The 20,176-nt window shown below is 36.8% G+C and overlaps 3 protein-coding genes, 1 long non-coding RNA gene and 2 pseudogenes across 8 annotated transcripts; 2 read left to right on the top strand and 4 right to left on the bottom strand.

Annotated features, from left to right (window-relative positions):
* Positions 1-15: 15 nt before the first annotated feature.
* Positions 16-1,872, bottom strand: LOC104726710 (phytochrome-interacting ankyrin-repeat protein 2). Its single transcript, XM_010445635.3, has 2 exons — positions 1,661-1,872; positions 16-1,257 (listed from the first exon to the last, which is right to left on the bottom strand). The coding sequence occupies exon 2, from the start codon at positions 685-687 to the stop codon at positions 166-168; it is 522 nt and encodes a 173-aa protein (XP_010443937.1). The 5' UTR covers positions 688-1,257; positions 1,661-1,872; the 3' UTR covers positions 16-165.
* Positions 1,873-2,051: 179 nt separating this feature from the next.
* LOC104726707 (uncharacterized) lies at positions 2,052-3,357 on the top strand. 2 transcript variants are annotated; one of them, XM_087473137.1, is made up of 3 exons: positions 2,052-2,164; positions 2,570-2,865; positions 3,084-3,357. In XM_087473137.1, the coding sequence occupies exon 2, from the start codon at positions 2,598-2,600 to the stop codon at positions 2,859-2,861; it is 264 nt and encodes an 87-aa protein (XP_087329263.1). In that variant the 5' UTR covers positions 2,052-2,164; positions 2,570-2,597; the 3' UTR covers positions 2,862-2,865; positions 3,084-3,357. The 2 variants fall into 2 exon arrangements, with proteins under 2 accessions (XP_087329263.1, XP_087329264.1); XM_087473138.1 differs by having other exon boundaries at positions 2,054-2,164; positions 2,570-3,122.
* LOC104726708 (SNAP25 homologous protein SNAP33) lies at positions 3,346-5,941 on the bottom strand. The gene is made up of 5 exons (XM_010445634.3): positions 5,416-5,941; positions 4,468-5,015; positions 4,226-4,319; positions 3,998-4,128; positions 3,346-3,761 (listed from the first exon to the last, which is right to left on the bottom strand). Exons 2-5 carry the CDS (start codon positions 4,954-4,956, stop codon positions 3,564-3,566), a joined length of 912 nt encoding a protein of 303 aa, XP_010443936.3. The 5' UTR covers positions 4,957-5,015; positions 5,416-5,941; the 3' UTR covers positions 3,346-3,563.
* Positions 5,942-6,828: 887 nt separating this feature from the next.
* Positions 6,829-9,441, bottom strand: LOC104726706 (uncharacterized; annotated as a pseudogene). Its single transcript, XR_015571431.1, has 8 exons — positions 9,362-9,441; positions 8,910-9,043; positions 8,757-8,816; positions 8,561-8,660; positions 7,908-8,483; positions 7,701-7,821; positions 7,446-7,613; positions 6,829-7,353 (listed from the first exon to the last, which is right to left on the bottom strand). The product of XR_015571431.1 is annotated as an uncharacterized LOC104726706 (transcript).
* Positions 9,442-11,634: 2,193 nt separating this feature from the next.
* Positions 11,635-15,110, bottom strand: LOC104726705 (uncharacterized; annotated as a pseudogene). The gene is made up of 8 exons (XR_015571428.1): positions 14,581-15,110; positions 13,651-14,384; positions 13,183-13,566; positions 12,928-13,077; positions 12,632-12,823; positions 12,390-12,527; positions 11,960-12,258; positions 11,635-11,873 (listed from the first exon to the last, which is right to left on the bottom strand). The product of XR_015571428.1 is annotated as an uncharacterized LOC104726705 (transcript).
* A 584-nt stretch (positions 15,111-15,694) lies between these two features.
* Positions 15,695-20,125, top strand: LOC147935565 (uncharacterized). Of its 2 annotated transcripts, XR_015571429.1 has the most exons (9): positions 15,695-16,139; positions 16,229-16,511; positions 16,617-16,732; positions 16,838-16,899; positions 17,078-17,117; positions 17,230-17,372; positions 17,482-17,544; positions 18,682-19,802; positions 19,921-20,125. It is a non-coding gene; the product is annotated as an uncharacterized LOC147935565 (long non-coding RNA). The 2 variants fall into 2 exon arrangements; XR_015571430.1 differs by lacking the exon at positions 19,921-20,125 and having other exon boundaries at positions 17,081-17,117; positions 18,682-19,057.
* The last annotated feature ends 51 nt before the right edge of the window (positions 20,126-20,176 follow it).

Here is a 20,176-nt window from a genome sequence, read left to right as displayed (position 1 = left end):
GTTCTCAAACTGAAGTTGAAGAACACACAGAAGATTACATTATTGTATGAAAAACTCCGCAGTTTCAATGTTTCAAATATAAGATCAAACACAAAACCATAACATTTTCTGACAAGTGTCTCAACCAGAGAGAAAAACAAAACACACCAAGAAACAACAAGAAGTTCAGTTCTCAGAACTGGAAGATGTGTCTCCACCAGATGAAGAAGACTCGCTGTTAAGTTTCTTCATTTCCTCGTACGCCCATTCAAGCCCGTGACAGTAATGCACCGGCGGATTAAACCTTGTATCACTTATATCATCTGCTAAGAAGGCACCATTCTCCACCAGAAACTTGACTGCTTCTCTCTTTCGCTCTTTAGCCGCAGCGTGGAGAGGAGTCCACCCGCACGAGCCCCATGTTTTGGCATCGATGTTGGCCCCACGTTCAAGGAGCAAATCCATGACTTCTATGTGACCTCCCTCTGCTGCAAGGTGAAGCGCACTCACTCCTTTTGATTTCGGTCCCCATGCTAGAGCGTTCACGTCCATGCCTTGGTCGAGAAGCTGTTTCACGGATTTCAGATCGCCTTTCCTGGCTTTGATGTGGAGCGGATTCCAGCCTCTGTCATCGACATTTGATCTGGGAGATCGGCGTCTAAATGAGTTACGCCTGAGAGAGAATGCAGCCGGCTGTTCTTCAAGCATTTTTGGGCCTGAGCTTAAGCTAAACAAGAACTAGCTTCGAAAGTAGGATACGGGTCTGTGTAGGACTAAGAGACTCGGGTAGAAACTAACCAAACGGGACTTTCACAAGAACTCAGCCAGCAGTGTAAACTTATTCTATGAGGGGACAGATTTACATGATATTGGTGTAAACCTCTCTCACCCAAGAATGTCTAAAGAAGGTACTACTTCAGGGCCAGGCTAAGGATGATTTGCAACACCACTATTTAGACTAGACACCGTAAGAAAGCAGACTACTAAAGTAATTCAAGTTGAAACAGAGCAACTCAAGTTAACGGGAGGCAGATGAGTGATTGGCGATGCAGTAAGGGAAAGAAGGATTCAAACCAGGGCCGAAGACACTAAGCTTTCGAAGGATCGCAGATAAAGCCATAGACAGGGAAGAGAAAATGAGCATTACTTAGAAAGAACTTGAAACCCTAATGATTGTGAAAAGCCGTAGTGGAGCACGACCACATTGATGAGACTGAGAATAAACTCCAAATTACAGCCAAGAAAACAGTTGATGAGAGAACTATGATTTAACCAAATCTGCCAACATAAGAAAGAAGAGAAAACCAAAATTAGTGAAACAAAAGTATATAAATCAATCTCTCTGTAATTGTAGTATAGGACAAAACCACAATAACAACACCCCAGAGAGTTTTCAATCCAATTATGGCACTTCTATAGTCTTCTCATGTATCAAAAGTTTCACAAGACAAATCAATCAAAGGATCCAATTCCAAAAGGCTCCTCCCAATTCAACACAAATCAGAAACATATCTATCCCACCAAAACTACTGAGGAGAGGGCTAAATCATACGAATCCGAAAATTGAAATCGGAAACTAAATAGAGAGACAGAGACGACGAATCAATATTTCAAAGAAAGCAAATCAGTTTGACGCATACTGAATCGAAGGGATCGAAACAAAAACATGAGAAGAGCGTACCGTGTAACGAAGCGAGGAGACAGATATGGTGAAGCAAAGCTCAGAAACACAGACTTATCTTCTCACCAGAGATCGGAGGATACAGAGTTTTTTTTTTTTTTTTTTTTTGGCAGTAGGGTTTTTTTACGTCGAGATAAGAGAGAATCGAAATACAAAAAGGCGTGACAGAGTCAGAAGATGATAAATATCGGTTTTGTTTACTATTTGTTGACGATTATGCCACCTCATTCACACCTTTAATAAAAAGAAACGCTTCTCGAACATATTGGCCCAATATAATAGGCCCTTAGTGTCTGTCTGGCCCATTCTTTTAACCGGTTTTATTTTTCTTTACTCAAAATCTAAAATTGATCCGGTTCTTAAAATCAATTTCTCCGGTTTATTTTTGGGTAACCTAGGTTTGTCTATATACCCAAATCGTCCTGCAATCCAAAAACCTTCGAACGGAGAACCTCAACGGCGACCTAGCTCGGGAAATTTATACTCTCCGGCGATTTCAATTCGGTATTTTGTTATGTATTTCGAGCTCGTTATCATCAAATTCTATGCTTTTTTGGTTTTACTGTTGTTGAATTTTTGTCAGAACCTCTTGTGCGATTGCAGATGTATTATATCCCATTGTTCGTTTTTATGGCCTTTTTGAGTTTCCTCTTGAAGGGTTTGCTTTAGTTTTATTGGTTCATTTGCAGATTTTTCCAAAAAAAAAAACTATAGAGCTTATGTTTCTAAATGTTGGAATTGGTTTCTCACACCCAAATCGGATCCTGCTTATGAATGATGATTAATGAATCTCCTCACTGTTTGAGAAATTTTTTATAAGGTTTTTTTTGCTTTGTAAGTGATGTATCCTTCTCTTCCTTTTCGGCATTTCATTCCTGTTAATGTATTCTTCTTGTTATCTGATTGCAGTTTTAAGGGTTTAGTTTCCAATCTTGCAATGGTTTCCAGAAGTGAAGTTCTCAGCCTCTGTCGTGCCATGCTTCGAGCGGGTCGTCAGTACCCTCATTACAACTTGAGGGAGTACACTAAGCGAAGGACCTTGGATGGCTTCCGCATGAACAAGAATCTCACTGACCAATCGAAGGTGAATGAGGCTTATGCTGAAGCTAAGGCACAACTTGTGGTTTTAGAGAGGTCTGTTAAGTTTCACTCCTTATATCCTCCCAAGACCAAGAACATCATGGAAGTCAAGCTTCAGTAGACGTGTACGTTTGTCCATTTCAGTATCCTCCAAAGCTATTTGCTATATTATTGGTCATGTTGAAACTACTTCATAATGATTGTGTTTGATAAGGTTTTGGCTAGAATATGTTTGATGAGCTATTGGTGTTTGTATGAGATTATTCATTACTCTATTCATAGTTCTTCCCAGCTATGAGAGATTGTCTACTTCTCATCTAGTCTTTGTGTTTTATGGCTTCAGACATTTATACAAATGAAGAAGTGAACATTGTTGAAGATATGTCTTGGATTGGAGCTGAGATAGACTTAAACGGAATGATGAGTTCCTGGCTTTTTTTTGCTCTTCTTAATAATCTCATCTCACACGATTGTGCAGTTGTTGCATAACAAATGTTCCAACTTGTCTGGAGTTTCTGTATTCTCATATATGTCATATTTTAGCACTGATACTGGTAGGGTATAAATCTGTGATCCAGACACATAATATTTATCTACTGTCAGAATTTCTTGAGAAATCTTTATGATACAGATAAAACGATAGCAAAATTGCTTCTGTTTGAACAAATAAGTTTTCTGCAATAAGATCAATTACAAACACAGGCAGTAATGTAATATAACATGGGGATAACATGATAAGAACCTTTTCAGGTTTAAAGAACAAAGCCACAGAGAATCAAACAAGAGAGGAATGAGTGTAATGAACATATATAACTCTATTCATCTATTTTCCAAGCAAACGACGGCCGCGTTGGTTTGATTGTTGCACTCTGAAGTTTAGTTCGTCAACATCATCATGAAGATGGTCAAGTCCTTTGTTCTGTTTCTCGATCTCACTTCCCATGTCAACAGCCATGTTCTTTAGCTCACCAAGTATATCACTCAAGTCTGAAAGACCGTCGTCTTGCTTAGCTTTTTCCATCTGTAATAAACGAGAGAGTACACATTTAGTGGTGTCAAAAAAGACAGTGTTATTCTACTCAAATATATAAGTCCTCTTGCTTTCAGTGTTGATCAGCTCCTCATGTTTGGATGTTTGCGCATTTGCATTACATGACCCCAAATAGCGAGTTCATGCATCACTCATCTCAGATTCGGGAGAATGGTAAGGTTCTTCTTAAAGGAAAAATAAAAGAGAGGAAAGAGAAGAATACGAACCTCCACTCTCTGATAGGCATCAGCTGGTTCGGGGAGCGCTTCTCGGGTTCTTGATTGTCCCTTGGGTGCTGGGTTCAGTCCCAGTTTTTCCCTTTTCTCTAAGTGGTTCACTCTTCTAGTTGGTGAGTGATCTGCGCAAAACACAGAATGGGAATCAGCAATTTTAGGTATAAGCAAAAAGAGCGTCAAGAAGAATTGAGAGATATCAATGAACAAAAGAAGCAAAACCTCTGGTTATGATGGGACCATTAATAGGACGAGTCTTCTTTGGCTTCCAAGTCTTTGAAAACATGCCTCCAAGGCTTCCAAGAAGCTTCTCACCCTGAAAACCAAAAAATCCAAATAATTCAACATCTCATGTCTCTAGGTTTTCTTATCTAACACCAACCAACTAATATTGAATTTTTCCATTAACAGTCAAAGAAGAAGAAGAAGAAGAAGAAGAAGAAGAAAGAATGAAAAAAACTCACTCGACTGAGATCATGATCGATTTCAACAGCTTTATGGTGAGTCCTAGTGATTTGCTCGCCCTGATCGTGCAACATAACCAAAGTTCTAGTAGCATCTGACCTAATATCCTCGGCAACCTTCAAACAACCCTGTACAGATTTCGTAGTCTCTTCAGCCTTGTACACAGCATAACCCTCAAGCTCCTGAACAGACTGGTTATCGATACCACCAGAATCGCGGAAATTGTTCTTGTACTGGTATCTAGAGTTGGAAACCAACGACTGTTTGGATGAACCTCCTCCTTTCTGAACCTCTTGACCATCAAAAGGGTTAGTCATATCAGCCAAAGAAGAAGGATCAGAGGTAGTCCTCTTTGAAGGGTTAAGGGTGTGTTTGTTGTCTGACTCGTCATCAGAATCGAAAGGGTTAGGCTTGGAAGTCTTGTGAAATCCAAGATCAACAGAGTTATGCTTTGGAAGCTTTGCTGGTGATTTCCTCAAACCAAACATTGTCAAAAAAAAAAAAAAAAAAAAATCACAGAAGTTTTTGGTAACCTAATAAGCCTTTCCTGCAGAAAAAAAAAAAAAAAAAGTAGTCATCAGAATTGAATGCTTTTTTTGATTCTAAATTTGTAAGCTAAGAGACTAGAGAGAGTAAGACTTCAAATAACGACGATATTACGATACGATAAAAAGTCGATCAAATTCCCCAAGTTGACGCACATAGATAAAGGAGTAAAGAAACAAGTTTTTTAAAAAAACAGTTAACGTCCCAAAGTTTGATTTCACTTCTAAGATGAGTTTTACAGGACAAATGATTAATTTTAAACCTAATTTTGGGTATAATCGCGAGCATATGAAGTGGCGAACAAAGTTCATCAAAAAGAAACCCAAGATCTACTACCCAAGATGGCGGCGAGGAAAAATAAAGAAACTAGAATTCGAGAAGAAAGGAGATCGAGGGCTAACCTTGGATGAGAGAGAGAGAGAAGTGGAGTCGAGGAAGAAGATTGAAGATTGAATCGAAGACAAAGGACCAAATCAATGCGAAGAAGAAGGGATCAAAGAAAATAAGGGAAAAGGAATTAACGCGGAAACGACGACCCCAAAAGAATTTGAGTCTTTTTTGTTGACGAAATTTTTATGATTTTGGAGTGCAGAAGAAAATTTTAAACAAATTCTTGAGAAAATGATGAGATCAATTAATTAATATTTTTTTTAATTTATTTTAATTCAAATTTAAACTGTCATATATACATATATTTCTTATTTCTTTTTTGCTATGGCAACTTCATTTTGAAATGGGAAATATCACGTTCAACTAAGATGGCTTACGAAGAAGAAGGAACATATCATGTTTAATAACATGACAGCGAATAAGGCTTATCGGAAGAAAACATCGTCAAATTCACTTCTTCATACTTGTTATCTTCAGTATATGGCACATATTTCTGCTTATGTAATAAATTGTTTTCTGAAGTTTTGTATTGGCTTTGTACTTGTTGTAATACCCTATTGATTAATAAAAGTTATTGGAAGGAAAAAAAAAATGGGAAATCCTATAACTACTTTCTAATAAAGCAATTTGGATCTTTTTAATTTTATCAAGACAATAAAAACAATAGAATTTAAAAAAAAAAAAAAATCTTATATGTAGGACATAATTGTGGGTAAATTAATAAGAGAGAAAGAGTCAGTTTTCTTTTCGTATATATTTCTCAATTACTGTTTTTTTTTTCTATAAAAAAGGTACCAATATGGTTTAGTTAATAATTGCATGAGCCATCTCACTCGCAATTTCCATTTCTCGACGTTTGGGGTAAGTTGTCAACTTTGGCCAATCCAAATTAGACCCTTCTTTGTTGAATTTGTCAATGAGAACATGTATATTATTTTGTATCCCTCCCCCAATATACTACTTGAACATTTTAAAAAATTGTTTGACAGTATTTATATGCATATGATAGATAATGCCCATTTTATCATCATACTTTCCATGATAAAATATGAATCCAACTCAAAATAACTCTTTTTACGTTTTGATCACAAGCCAGGAACTATATAATGTTGAGTTTTCTTTTGGATATATACTTAAAGTCAGTCCTATTACAGCAAAAAAAAAAAAAAAAAAAAAATGAACTTCAATAAAATTGCATTCAAGATTTTTACATGAGATGAATTTGGAATATTTTTCCTCTATTTTAGATTAAGTTGGAATAGGTTTTTTTTTCTTCTTAAAGTCAAGTTGGATTAGGTTAGACAACAAATCCACAAGTGTCTTAATTGACAATAAAGACAACAGGTTCCTTTCTCTTGACCCATTCATTAATCATTTATCCCTGTGATGTAAATCATCAAAATAGGATTGCAAGACTTTGCACATTCATGACATGGTACAACTCTTATTATTATTATTTTTTTTAATGAGAAAACAAGAAAAAAAAAAATATATATATATATATATATATATATATATTAAAAGTGATAAGAATGGACTATCAAATCAACTCGGCCCTATTGAACTCTGCTTACAACAGGCCCATCAAACAGAGTCAAACAAGCCAGTAGGAAGCTTCTTGGTCAACGATCATTGCCTTTCAGTTTCAACATTCTCTAGAGATTCATCTCAATCTCTGAATGTTGCTCAAGGAAAAGCCACATGAAGAAGCAGTTTCACACTTTAAAAACTCAATTTCTATATATATACTCAATCACAGAGATGATATCTATATTCCAATCTCTCTTTCAAATTGGATTATGTACACTTGAAATGTATACAAATTTGAACCTTATTAGCTTAAGGCTTCTCTGAGGCATTAACTGTGATTTCAAGTTTAAACCTTTGCTGTTCTATACGGCAGAAAGAGGTATTAAGCAAGTTGAGGACTTGTTCTTCTCTCTCTTGATCTTGACAAGAAAATGGCTATTTGTTAAGTTCCTTCAGGATTCTCTCATGGTTCCAACAAAAAAAAAGGAAAATATAACAAACAAGCAAGTACCTGTGCCTCTAGATTGGCTATTCTTTGTAATGATGCTTGTTCGATGCATGCACGCCGCTTGCATTCTTCCTCCAACAAACATATCATTTTATATCTTAGTTCAGCCATTTCTTGTGTTAAGTCCTCTGCTTCTTCCTTGGCCTTTAGTTTCTCTTCTTTCAACTCATCCTTAGGCATATCAAAATAATTTTGAAACTAGTTAGAACATATCTAATGCTGCAGAAAGGTTCATTCTAAAGATCATTTTGGTAATACCTTGAGCTCCCTTACAAGATCTTCATATTCACATATCTTTCTAGCCATATCCTCCATTTTGTCTCTCAGTTTCGCATCCTTGAAAATCCCTGCTTTCTTGATGATCTCATGGACACATTCGCTGTGAGACAAGAAATCAGCAGAGCTCAAAAAACCAAGAATAGCTTGATTGGATGTATTTATTATAGGTCTTAAGCTGGAACCTACCGGGCTTCATCAGGTACTGGAAGCATGTGGTTCAATTCAGCAAAGAAACACTCTACATTTACAGGCGATTCACTTTCACTTTCCCATCGTTCTTTAAACCTTTGACAATATTCTGCGATGTTCCTTTCAGAGGCTACACATCTCTCTCTCAGCATTCAGCATTCTCTTGTGCCTCTCGAGACTTCAACTGTAGCTCCTTGACTATTTCTCTTAACTTCTCGTTTTCTTGGATGCTTTCTCCTTGAACTTTCTTAGCATCAAAGAGTGCCTGCTCCAACGCTACTACATCAAGTTTCATGCTTTCTATTTTACACTGAGACTCCAATGTTAAGGATGAGACAGACTCCTCCAGCTTCTCAACAGAAAACCTAGACAAGTGTAGCTCAGTTTCTGTGCTCTCCAGTTCTTGCAACAACAATAGTTGCTCAGATTTTGACGTACACGACTCCTCCCTCAAAAATTGAACTTCTTCTTCCAAATTCCCTGATTCGTTTACTTTGACTTCAAGATCGAGCACACGTTCACTCAGGTAGTTCACTTCTAGGCCTCTGACATTTACTTGATCCCGCAAGTAATCTACAAGACAAAGAAAAGTGTCTTTAGCTCATAAAATCTCTGTCTAGACTTCAGTTTCATATCAGAATCCCAATTACCAATCTCCTGGTAGCAATTCAACAATTCCTTCTCCATTGTCTGAATTCTTCTCTTATCTTCTAAATGAGACTCCAACGAATTCGCATTCAGTTCCAACCTCTGTGGTAAAAAAAAAAAAAAGACAACAAAACTCAGAAAAAATATGAACAATCAATTCACAAAATACAAGTCTAAGAAACACAAGAAGAACACTACTCTGACGAGTTCAACACTCTGGAACTGTGACTCTCTCAGCATCTCTTTTTCTTTCCTTAGCTGCCAATAACAATGAAAACATGAGATCACTACGCAAAAATATGAACTTCATCAATCAAAGAGACAGGGATATAAAAAAAACAAGATTCACACCTCCTTACATCTTGTTCCAATCTGCAAGAGTTCCTCAGCATAAAACGAGTTCTCAACATCGCTTCTTGAACTACTTCCCGAGCTACTTCCCCAGTTACTCGACATTAAAAAAGACTAAATTTTACACAGAGGAACTGCAAATAAGCAAAGATTACGAGTCATTAGCAACAAGAAACTGTTTAAAAAAAAAACAAAACTTTCGTCTTTTCTCAAATCTTCTTAGATTGTGAGAAAAATGGTATGTGTGGAAACAAAAATTAAACGCAAAGACAAATGGTATGTGTATAGACACATACTGTGTGAATTAGCCAAGTTCAGCAATGGAGGACACTTTACTAATTACAGGAAAATAGAGCAAGATATATATATATATATATATATATATATATATATATATATATATTAAATTAAACTGGAAGAACAAAAGCAAAATCGTAGGCAAGTTTTACCACCTTCGCCGTGACTTGACCGGAGCAACGGAGAAAGTAACTCCCTCCGACCTTTCCTGTACCAAAGGAATAAAAGGTATTCCTTTTTTGCTTTCTCTCTGCTTTATTTTGAACAAGAGAAGATCCGGGTAAGTCGGGTCGGGTCGGATAAGAAATCTGGGTGGCCCATATTAGCTGTAGTGCAATTTTTGATGATACAATTATTACGGAGAAACCGAAATTTCTGTTGGATAATCCTGTCGTTATATATTTCCAATTTAATTGTTAAACTTTACGACAATGCCTAAATTTATATTCTTTCAATTTTTTACAGGTTACTTTATAGATAAATAATACAGTATTAATCAGATTTTTAAATTTACAAAAAACAGAAAATAATAAATAGAGTTACAAATTTTTTTATATAGGCTTTGAATGGTTGCTCCATACACTCCATACTAGACAGTGCGTATTAACATTTCAGTATGGAGTGGAATGGACTGTAGTATGGAATAGACATTGGTATGCACAACACCATGCAATAGTATGCATAACACTATACTATTATGAATGGTAAAAATCAGACCATAGTATGGAGTGGTGTGTACAAAGGATTAAAATTATTTTAATAATATTTTTATCATAATTAATAATTATTATTACAAGATGTATTTAGAATTATAAATCAAAATTTATCATTTCGATTATCCCATAACATAGAGTTCAAAAAAAAAATAGATTTCTAAGATTGAAGAGAAGAGAGTTCTCTCTCGTAGCTCTAGTTTTCTTTTGGGAGAATTTTATTTTGTGGATTTTTAATACTTATGAATGATCATATTTATACACATTTTTCAAAAGTACAAAGAAACACAAATTTAACCAATGATAACAAAGAACTTGAATCCAACTAGTTAAGAATCATGTTTTAATCCAACTTTCACTTTTGGTATGGAGTTGGTATGAAGTTTTTAAAGAATAAACAGAAAAAATCGGACCAATAGTACAATTTTCATAGTACGCAGTTTCTTTTTGAATTGCAGACCAATATAGAGTAGTGCATATTGGAATTGTGAATTTACTGCGGATTGGTCCGACTTTAGTCCGGTCCGGAGCAGACTAGACAACCATTCACAGCCACAGAAAAAAAAACAATCATTGTGGACAACATAGCAATACTAGAAAATTAACTTCAAGTTGTTATAAATTTTCAACAATTCAAATACTATCTTTAGATTTTTTTAACATTGTTTTAGTTCTTTTTCCCCCACAGGCGAATCCAAAAGCTATCTGCTTGTCCCTTACTCTCTTCCCTTTTGCTAGCCTCTCCAGGATGTTCCTTGCGTCCTGCACACAAGTTTTCAAAATCCCGTGCTGTAGGTTTGGTTTTATGATTCAGCTCATTATCCAAATTCTTGGCCACATTCACATTTGGTGGTGGCAGTTCTACTCTCACAGCCACAGGAATCACATCCAAACATCCTCTGTAACACAAGATCCAAGTAAATCAATTAGACAACACAGACACTGATCAAGATTCAAGACACCTTACATTTGAGACAACTATATCGCTGATTGTTGGCTCTTACCTCGGTTCTTTAAGTATTCTAGACTCTCGGTTATGTTCAGTGAAGACACGCTGCACCATGTTCTCAGATACAGCGTGTCTCTCCTTTAAGTCCACTTTATCTTCAGGTGCCCCTCCAAACGGAAGATCATCGATCTTTACAATTGTGTGCTCTTCTGTTATTTCTGTTTCTTGATTGGTTTCTCCATGGATTGTCCCCGAGTCAACAGTGAACTGCTCCAATGGTTCTCTCGGTTTTTCTTGGTTGAATTCTTGTTGAGTTCTCCTTGAATTAACAAGTGCCTGCTACAGCGGTGTTTCAGTTAAGGTATAATATATACTCCATCACAAAAGAAAACCAAATAGTTAAAATTATAAACTTGCCTCTGCTGGCTCCTTGACCATGGCAGAATGGTTCTGACTCTTCAGATGAGAATCAAAGGTGGTTTGGTTTTTAAATGGTACTGTCTTAGTTTTATCTCCATAATCTTTAGAGAGCTTGGCTGGTCCCTTGGACATATTTGCTGCGTTCTTGGCTGATTGTAGTTCCAAGTTCTGTCTGTGTTTTTTCCCGTAGGTGTGATTTGCATATGCAACCTTGCTGTTGCAGCTCATCTGGCAGACTTGGCACCACACAGGCTGCAAATTCTCTGGTTCCTTCATAGGTTTGGTTGAAACACTGAACTGAGCATCACCGCTGGCTACAAAGGCGACCTATATCATGAATAAAGAGTCAGAAGGGTTTGATTCTGATCAAAAGTAAAGAGGTAGAACAAGAAGTGAGCTGCCACTACGGTAGTATGCTTTTGATTCGACCAGTGAGCTACATGTTGACAAAGATGACAAAGCTTAGATGTTTCTAATATTGCTTGGCTTACCATCACCTCCTTTCCCTCCTTCTTCACCTCCACTGAGTGCTCATTTGCTCTTTCGGACAGGTTTACAGGCTTGACAATGCCATTAGAACATTCCCTATGATAATAGTTGGGAAATATTTTTAATACGGATTGTTCATATTTGATATTCTAAGCAAGCAAATCCAAGTTGGCAAAATATACCTTGCTTCTTTGGGTACTTCAAAATCAGATTTTAGGTCACCAGAGAAAAATTCTCCATTTGGAATCTGTTTGTTAACAGTCTCTACCCGGTCTTTAGTACTTGGAAGACGTTCTTTTACACTGCTTTCTGAGGTGCCACAAATCTTCCTCAACTCTTCGTTTTGCTTCTCAAAGAACTTGGTATGCTCTTGAGTGTTTTCAGACTGCGACTGAAGTACTGCAATTGTTTCTATTGGTTGAGCTTTTTCTCGGACATCTTTCTCTTCAATCTCCCTAGCATTGATGAGTTCCTGATCCAACTATATAAGTTTCATTATTTCTATACTTTCTGCAAATGTTATATACTAAACTGGAAAATTTTCAACGTTAATTAAAATCCCAAATTCTCAAAATTACCAATAGTTAGAAACTTACCTCATGATTGTTGCACCATCACAACATGCTTTTCAAAGCACTTGCTATTCACTTGAGCGTTTTGAGACTGCAACTGAGGCTCTGCAATTGATTCTCTTGGTTGATCCTTTTCTCCGACACCTTTCTCTTCAAGCTTCTTAGAATCAATGGTCCCCTGATCCAACGGTATTATATCAAGCATATGTTTTTACCAAACTGTAAATTTTTCTCAGTTTTTTAATTACTAAGTTCTCGAATACACAAAGGTAAGAAACTTGCCTTTGATTGATTCAGCTTGGCAGCGTGCTTCTGACCCCTTAGATGAGAATCAAAGACAATTTGACTCTGGCACCCCACATTGCACAAACGACAAAAGTGATTAGCGTTTGCTTTAGGATGTACAGTTATTTCTCTTGGTTGATCCTTGTCTTCAACATCTTTATCTTGAAGCTTCTTAGAATCAATTAGTACCTGATACAAAGCTATTATATCAACCCTATCTTTAACCAGACTGCCAACTTATCAATGTTAATTAGAATCACATATTCTAGAATAGCCAAAAGTTAGAAACTTGCCTCTGATTGATTCTCCATTGATACATCATGCTTTTCAAAGCACTTGGTATTCACTTGACCCTTTTGAGACTGCAACAGAGGCTCGGCAACACTTGGTTGATCCTTTTCTCCAACATCTTTCTCTTGAAGCTTCTTAGAATCAATGAGAGCCTGGTCCAACGGGATTTTTAAATCAGGCTTATGTTTTACCAAGCTTATAATTTTCTATGCCTATAAATGCTTAAGTTGTCGAATAGCCAAGAGTTAGAAACTTGCCTCTGATTGACTCAGCATGTTAGTTGTATGCTTCTGACCCCTCAGATGAGAATCAAAGACAACTTGGCTCTGGCACACCACATTGCACATAAGACAAGCGAAATCAGCGTTTACCTTAGCTCTACCTTCAACCGCCTGCTTATCTTTCTTATGTTTCGCTGGAACCTCCTTAGCAGGCTCTACTGGTCCCACCGTGTTTTTGGACTTACCTGATTGCAGTTCTAAGTTGTTTCGGTGTCTTTTTCCATAGGTGTGCTTTTTATATGCATCATTGTTGGTGCAGCTGATCTGGCAAACTTTGCACACCACAGGTTCGACAACCCCTTCTTGTGTGAGTTTGGCTGAAACACTGGCCAGAGCACGGCGACTTTCTACGAAGGCAGGCTGCACAAAAAAGGCAAACAAATTAATTTTCTTTCCTTCTAGTTTCCAGAAAAAAAGAACTAAACTTCAAGGAAAATGTGGTACATTGTTGAGGAATGTGGTGAACTTTTCAGAGCTATCACATGGTCTGCTGGCAGTAACAGATTCACCTGTGGTGGCTCCTTTACCATTATGGAGCATATTTCTTCTCGTCTCTTGAGGTGATCCTCTTGGGAAGTGGTTTTCTCTAGTTTTATGATCCTTAGCATCTCCAGCGTCAGACGTTGAATCAGTTAGTCTGCTGGACTGAGCTTGTTCGGAAGCAGGATAGTTCGACACTTGATAATTAGAGACATAACAAAGTCCATTGTTGACAAGTCGAGAGGAGTCAGTGGTGGTTCCACTGCTATTCTCAAGCAAGTTTCTTCTCGTCTCCTGACGTAATCCTCTCCGAACATGCTTTCCTCTGGCTTTGTTATCCTTCATGTCTCCAATCTCCGAACTTGAATCAGTTGGTTTGCTGGACTGAGCTTCATTATTAGAGACATTGCGACGTACATTGTTGAGGACGAGAAGAGAGGATGCAGCACTTGTAAGAGGAGGGCCACCGGAGGCTAGGGTCGTCCAGAGCCATACATCTTTAGCAGCAGCAACAAGGGGTGCAGAGGCCTGTGGAGGCTGAGCTAAAAGAATGTTATACCTCCTCATCCGTAGCTGGTGAAGAGCATTGGAGAAGTCCCTGTCACCAGAGATAAGCATAAAATTCGCTGGTGCAGCGTTGTCTACTGCCCAAAACAACATATCCACCAAAATCTTCTTATCGCTCGCATCTTTGGCTCCTGTTTCAAACAACACAAACTCAATCTTAATATAATCCCAAACAAAAAACTACCTAAAGATGCTTAAACTTTGATCACAATTTCCAAAGTCCATATAAAAGTACAGATCCATGATCACAAACTCGACAAAACAAAAATCCCAATTGCAGGAAAAAAAGAAAACAAGAAAAGAGTCAAACTTTGTGAGAAAGGAGACCTGCGGGGACATGATTAAGAGCAACACCAGTAGAAGAAAGAGCTTGTTGAACAGAGTGAGGGATGAGAGTGGTGTCACCATAAGCCGAAATCGAGACAGGTCCACAGTAATTCATCTTCAACAAAGCGGAACTCACATTCTGGGCAATCCTATGTGCATCCCAACCTTTGGGTACCTCACAATTCTCTATATCCCACCACACCGAAGTTTTGGCCTTCACGTAATCAGCCTCCGCCGTAGACATCGCCGGAGAAGAAGAAGATGACAAAGTTGTTCTACTAAGAAAGAAAAAAACAAAGAGTGAACCCAAAAAAAAAAAAAAAAAGAAATCAACACTACTTTCTATCTCTCGTCTAGCTACAAAGTCGTCGGAGATCGGAGGGTAGGTAAGGTGATCTCTTTACCTCTGAGTTTAAGTAAAGAGAAGTTACCACTTAAGTTCTTTCCATGTTGACGAAGAAACCTTTCGCTTTTCGCAAAGTCTGCTTTTTTTCTTTTTTATGTATTTTGTTTTTTTCTATCGATAGTACACTTCTACGACTACGAGCAACTTTTAAATATACTGTGTGCTATTTGGGTATTTTAAATATTAAATCCACGTCAACAAATTGAAAACGCGCCAATCAAATCAGAATCAGATATTGAGAAGATCAATGCTTCTTTAATAGCCGTTGTAGTAACTTTAGAAGCCTGCAATAATCTCTCCTCCATCGGTAATTAGCGAAATATTTAAACAGAGTCATAAATTATACTTCCTCTCTTTTAAAATATAGAATGTTTTAGTGAAAATACGCGTATTAAAAAATAATTACTTTTAAAAAATTTAATCAATCATAAACAAGTCTGCATATAATAAAATATAAATTTAATCTAAAAGTTGCATAGAAAGTTGGAAACATCTTATATTATGAAACAAAAATACTTCTCTAAACATCTTATATTATGAAACGGAGTAAGTATTATTACTGGTAGTTGTAAAAATAATTTTTTACTAGTAGCAGCCTATTAAATAGATGTATGCCTAAACTCTGCAATATATCTCCTCAGTCGGTAATTAGCGAAATATTTAAGCAGAGTCATAGTTATATTACTAGTACGTAAGGTTATCCCCAACGGGGTTTTAGGGAGGATTTTTAGTGGAAAAGTAGAAAAAAAATAAATCAAAAAGGAAAAAAAGAAGAAGAGGTCCCCTTATTTAGTATACTCGATTTCACATAAGAGACTGTGCGTGTCAGCCCAGGGTTGGGTGAAGAGTTTTATCGAGAGAAATTTTTTTTTTGCCGGATTGTGTTCTTTTCCTTTCCTCTCTCTGGCTCCCTGTTGCGAATCTCTCAATTATTTTGTTGGCCCGATTGAGCTTGGACGAGATTGTATCTGAGGAGATTGAATTTGGAGTCGAATCAATCGGAAGAGATTGAATCGATTGAAATTAGAGGAGATAGAATCGGAGGAGCTTGAACCTATTTCTCATCGTAAGTTTTCTGATAGTAGGCGACCGTTTTGTTCTGCATGTTCGATTAAGTTTCACCTGCGGTCTCGTGAGTTTAGAAACCATGAAGGTATATGTGTGGTTTTGTTTCATTCTTCTATGGCTTGTGTTTGTGATCAGAATAAATATATAATCTTGATTTTTTTAAAATGACTATAGGTCGCTGAAATCCTCAAAGATCGTCCATCTTGGCTCCGTGATTGTCCATGTGTGGATACTTTAAGTGTGATGGAAGCTATGTGGTGAGTTCTTGGATCTGTTTGTATTCTCTCAGCTATAGGAGCTGTTTGTTTCATGAGACCAAACTCTTGCGGAGGGTAAACGGAAGCTCCAAGCTCGTCAATCTGTACATTGGTTCCTTGACACAACTTCAGTAGTTTCTCAAGAGAGTCCACAAACTCACCGTTAATCTACCAGTCCTAGTGGAATTGTTAAGTTTGAGGTATAACTACTCATTTCCGTTGTGCATTACTTGATGATTTGAGCTCTGTTGTTATCGAAGGGAGCTGGGAATTTAATCTTTTATTGGATGTGTTTGTTGTTGCAGGGCCGATATGAAGGGAGCTGCTTTTTTTTTTTATGTTCATCTGTTTAAATAAAGAGTTCATGAGGAAATTCTCTTTTTTGATTCAATGGTGTGTGGCTTTTGTTCTTTGTGCTAAGGTTTTGTTCTTCCTCTTAACGCTTCTTTTTACTCTCTGTTTTTCCTAATTACATGTGATTTATTTGTTGTTTTATTTCTTTTTTTGGTTTATGTGTGTGGAGAAGGATCCTACAATGGCTCAATGATGGCTTTGACTGATCGTTGTCACTGCATACTCTTCTCTTGGGTACGTCTTCAAGATTTCTCACGGGTTTTGTTAACATGTGATCATTTTTTGTTTTGGTTTTCATTGTTGTTTCATTGCTAACAGGTGATGCCTTTTTGTCTTTGTTGTTGGTTTCACGATCTATCATTACCTACTTATCATTTTGTTAAGTTGTTGTCTTCGTTTAATTTTTGCGCAGCAGACAAAGGCAAAAAAGCTATGAGGGATTGACACGAAAGGTAAAGTGCTCTTCTTCTCTTTTCTATTTTTTCTTTATGATTGATGCATGTGACTATGGAAGAGGTACAACATAACATTGTGGGATATTATTAATTCTTGATTATAATGCAGGAAAAGGGTGTGTGTTTACTTACGACGCTGTTGGATCATATGTATGAGGGAGTTGGATACGGTGCTCAAGGTTCTGGCTCCACACTCATCATGCATTTCTTGGACAACCAGCTCAAGTCTCTCTTCTTTTGCTACCTAAACAGGTTTGTCTTCATTTCGTGCTTTGGCTTTACGCACGAGATCCGCTGCGAGAACATGTGATGATATTCGTTTCTGTATATTCAATATTCCCTGATGCTCTCTTTGTTTCAGGTTGGTGTGCCGGTTTATACAGCAGGGACTGATGTAAAAAACCTGCAGATTTGTAGCTAATAAGTAAGTTTGTGTTCTTTTCTTCTTTGATTAATTCTTTCACAAAGTTTTCTTCTTTGTTTTAACGTTTCCTATTTTTAAAATTTTATGAAATATAATAATTTTATAAACATATATCTCAAATGCAATAATTTCATATTCTAGTTTAAATTTTTTTATTTAAAAAAAAAATTCAAATTAAGAGACTCAAAATTAAAACCCACCATTAGAAAAGGGAAAATTTTTATTAAGATTCTCAAAGTTCTTATTCTACTAAAAGTACATAATATATTAATTAACAATTTTAAGAGGCCCTAAAATATATCTCCCCATTGGGGTTGCCCTAATGCTCTTTCAAATAATACCAATGTACATGCATGCCTAAAGCTGTTATGCTTTTAAGTAAAAATGATCTAGTTTACATTCCCAAGTTATTATGGTCAGAACAGAATAGTAGTGTTAACTAATTTTCAATCTCAGAAAATAATACGTTACAGTTACCACACAAAACAAAATGAAAGAGGTTTGTAACTTCTGGTATCATTTTTACATAAAAATCTGAATGCTCCCGGAGCAAAAATCCATAGACCTCAAACCCCAAGTTAAAGAGAGATTCACAGACGCTTACTAATTACTTTCACAATTAATCTAATTAAAGAAACCGATTAGCGAGTATTTGTGGCTTGACTTTTGAGTTTGTTTTTGTGTTTCCGCCCTGAGATATGACTTTGATACCTGGCATAGCTTACAGTACAAGTTTTTTGGTTTGGCCTCGGGTTTGATTACACCAATGACATTAGCGCACTGACAACAAAGAATCAGTTAAGAAGAAAAAAAAAATAAGGTTGTTCAGCTAAAGACTACAAACAACTCCCAAAACTATCATCAACATTAGTATTTGCCACATATAATTAATCTCGTTGAAGTGATCATCATCTTCACTTCATGAACTACCTATGAGTGAAAATGATTCCTAATGTGATCTCTAACTCTGTGCACGTTCATTAAGATAATAAACAAGCACACTGCACACACCAATAAAAAATACATAAGAGTATATATGGTTTTACCTTTTTCTTGTGCTCATTACTAGAGAGGTGGGAATTGAAATCAGCCAAGCTGCATTTTTTGCATGTAAAAGTAACATTTCATTTTTCGCAGGACTTCTCGCTCATTTCGCTGTGCTTAGTTTGTTTAAGAACCTTAGAGGCAGAGACAGAACCAGCTGCAACTATGCTTCTCCAAAACCAAACCGTCTTTGCAGCTGCAATTAGAAAGGGAGATGCTTTCTCAGGTTGCGCCAGAAGAATGTTGTATTTTTTCATCCCTAGCAGGTGAAGAGCGTAAGCAAAGTCTCTATCACCAGATATGAGCATTATATTAGCAGGAGCTTTGTTTTCCATTCCCCACAATAACATGTCTACAAGGATCTTTTTGTCGCTCCCATCTTTAACCCCTGTTATATCATATCATCAAACTTCATTTAACTACACATTTTTAAATATTTAAAAAACTAAAGATTTGAGATTTTTAAAAAGAGGCTATAGGTTTTATTATAAATCAAACAATTGCACATCTGATTAGAGATAATTTAAGAGAGAGATATTAGAGATTTTGACTTGGAGGAACGTGAACGAGGGACAAGGCGGTGGCGGAGAGAGACTGTTGTACAGAGGAAGACATTATTAGACTAGTTGGTTTTGGTTTGGTTTAATACTTTGGTTAACACATTTTTGCTTAACCGTATTTAGCTATTGTATATATATTCTTTGTACAGTTAACTTTACCAATTAATGAGAAATAAGAATCTTATCTTTTCTAACAAACTTTCTCATTGCTAATAGACATTTTATTGGTATCACCATAGGCATAAATGGTGATCGGACCACAGTAGTTCCTTTCCAACAAAGCTGACTTAATGTTATGAGCAATGGCACTGCCATCACAACCTTTAGGTACCATGCAGTTTTCAAAGTCCCACCACACTGACGTTTTTGCTATTGCGAGCTCAGCCTCCATTATTGCCGCTGTAGGTAGCCCAACAACGTCGAAGGACATTGGCTGCTGAACGGGATCGTTATTTGCGACACCGTTCATATCCCTCTGCATTTTACCCCTTGAAAATGGTAGTAGTGCTCGTGAAAGCGAAGCTAAGGTCACCCTTAATTTCATTTTCTCTTATTTGCAGGAAAATTAGATATAGAATTATAGGACTGAAAAGAGTTTCTAACTTCCTCAAGTTACAAGTCAAGAACTAACGAGACCAAAACAACTCGAATTTGGTATGTCGTTTCGGTTTTCCCCAATATAAAAGAGAATTTGGGAATTTTTGTTTTGTTTTAAAATTATTAGATTTGAGACTATTAATGATTTGTTTTGTATATGTGTACGCAACTGCAGGGTGTTACAGTGTTACCTTTCTCAATTCATGCAAAGCCACACAGTTTTCTTTGGGAACCGAATCGGTCTTGCATGTGGTCTATTCTATCACGCTAACAACAGCGATCTCAAACTCTTTCCAATTATTATGATGTCTAATCAGGCGCCATTCTTGTAGAGTTGTATCGTAACCTTTTAAAACTAATAATCGGTTCTTATTAGTACATAATTATTTTATGTAATTACAAAATATAAATACAATAATATGTTACTGAAA

The sequence above is a fragment of the Camelina sativa genome, chromosome 11 (genome assembly GCF_030686135.1).
Source record: "Camelina sativa cultivar CO46 ecotype springtype chromosome 11, ASM3068613v1".
In the NCBI taxonomy this organism is placed as follows: domain Eukaryota; kingdom Viridiplantae; phylum Streptophyta; class Magnoliopsida; order Brassicales; family Brassicaceae; genus Camelina; species Camelina sativa.
Note: the sequence above shows the minus strand (reverse complement) of the source record. Positions and strands in the feature narration are given on the sequence as shown.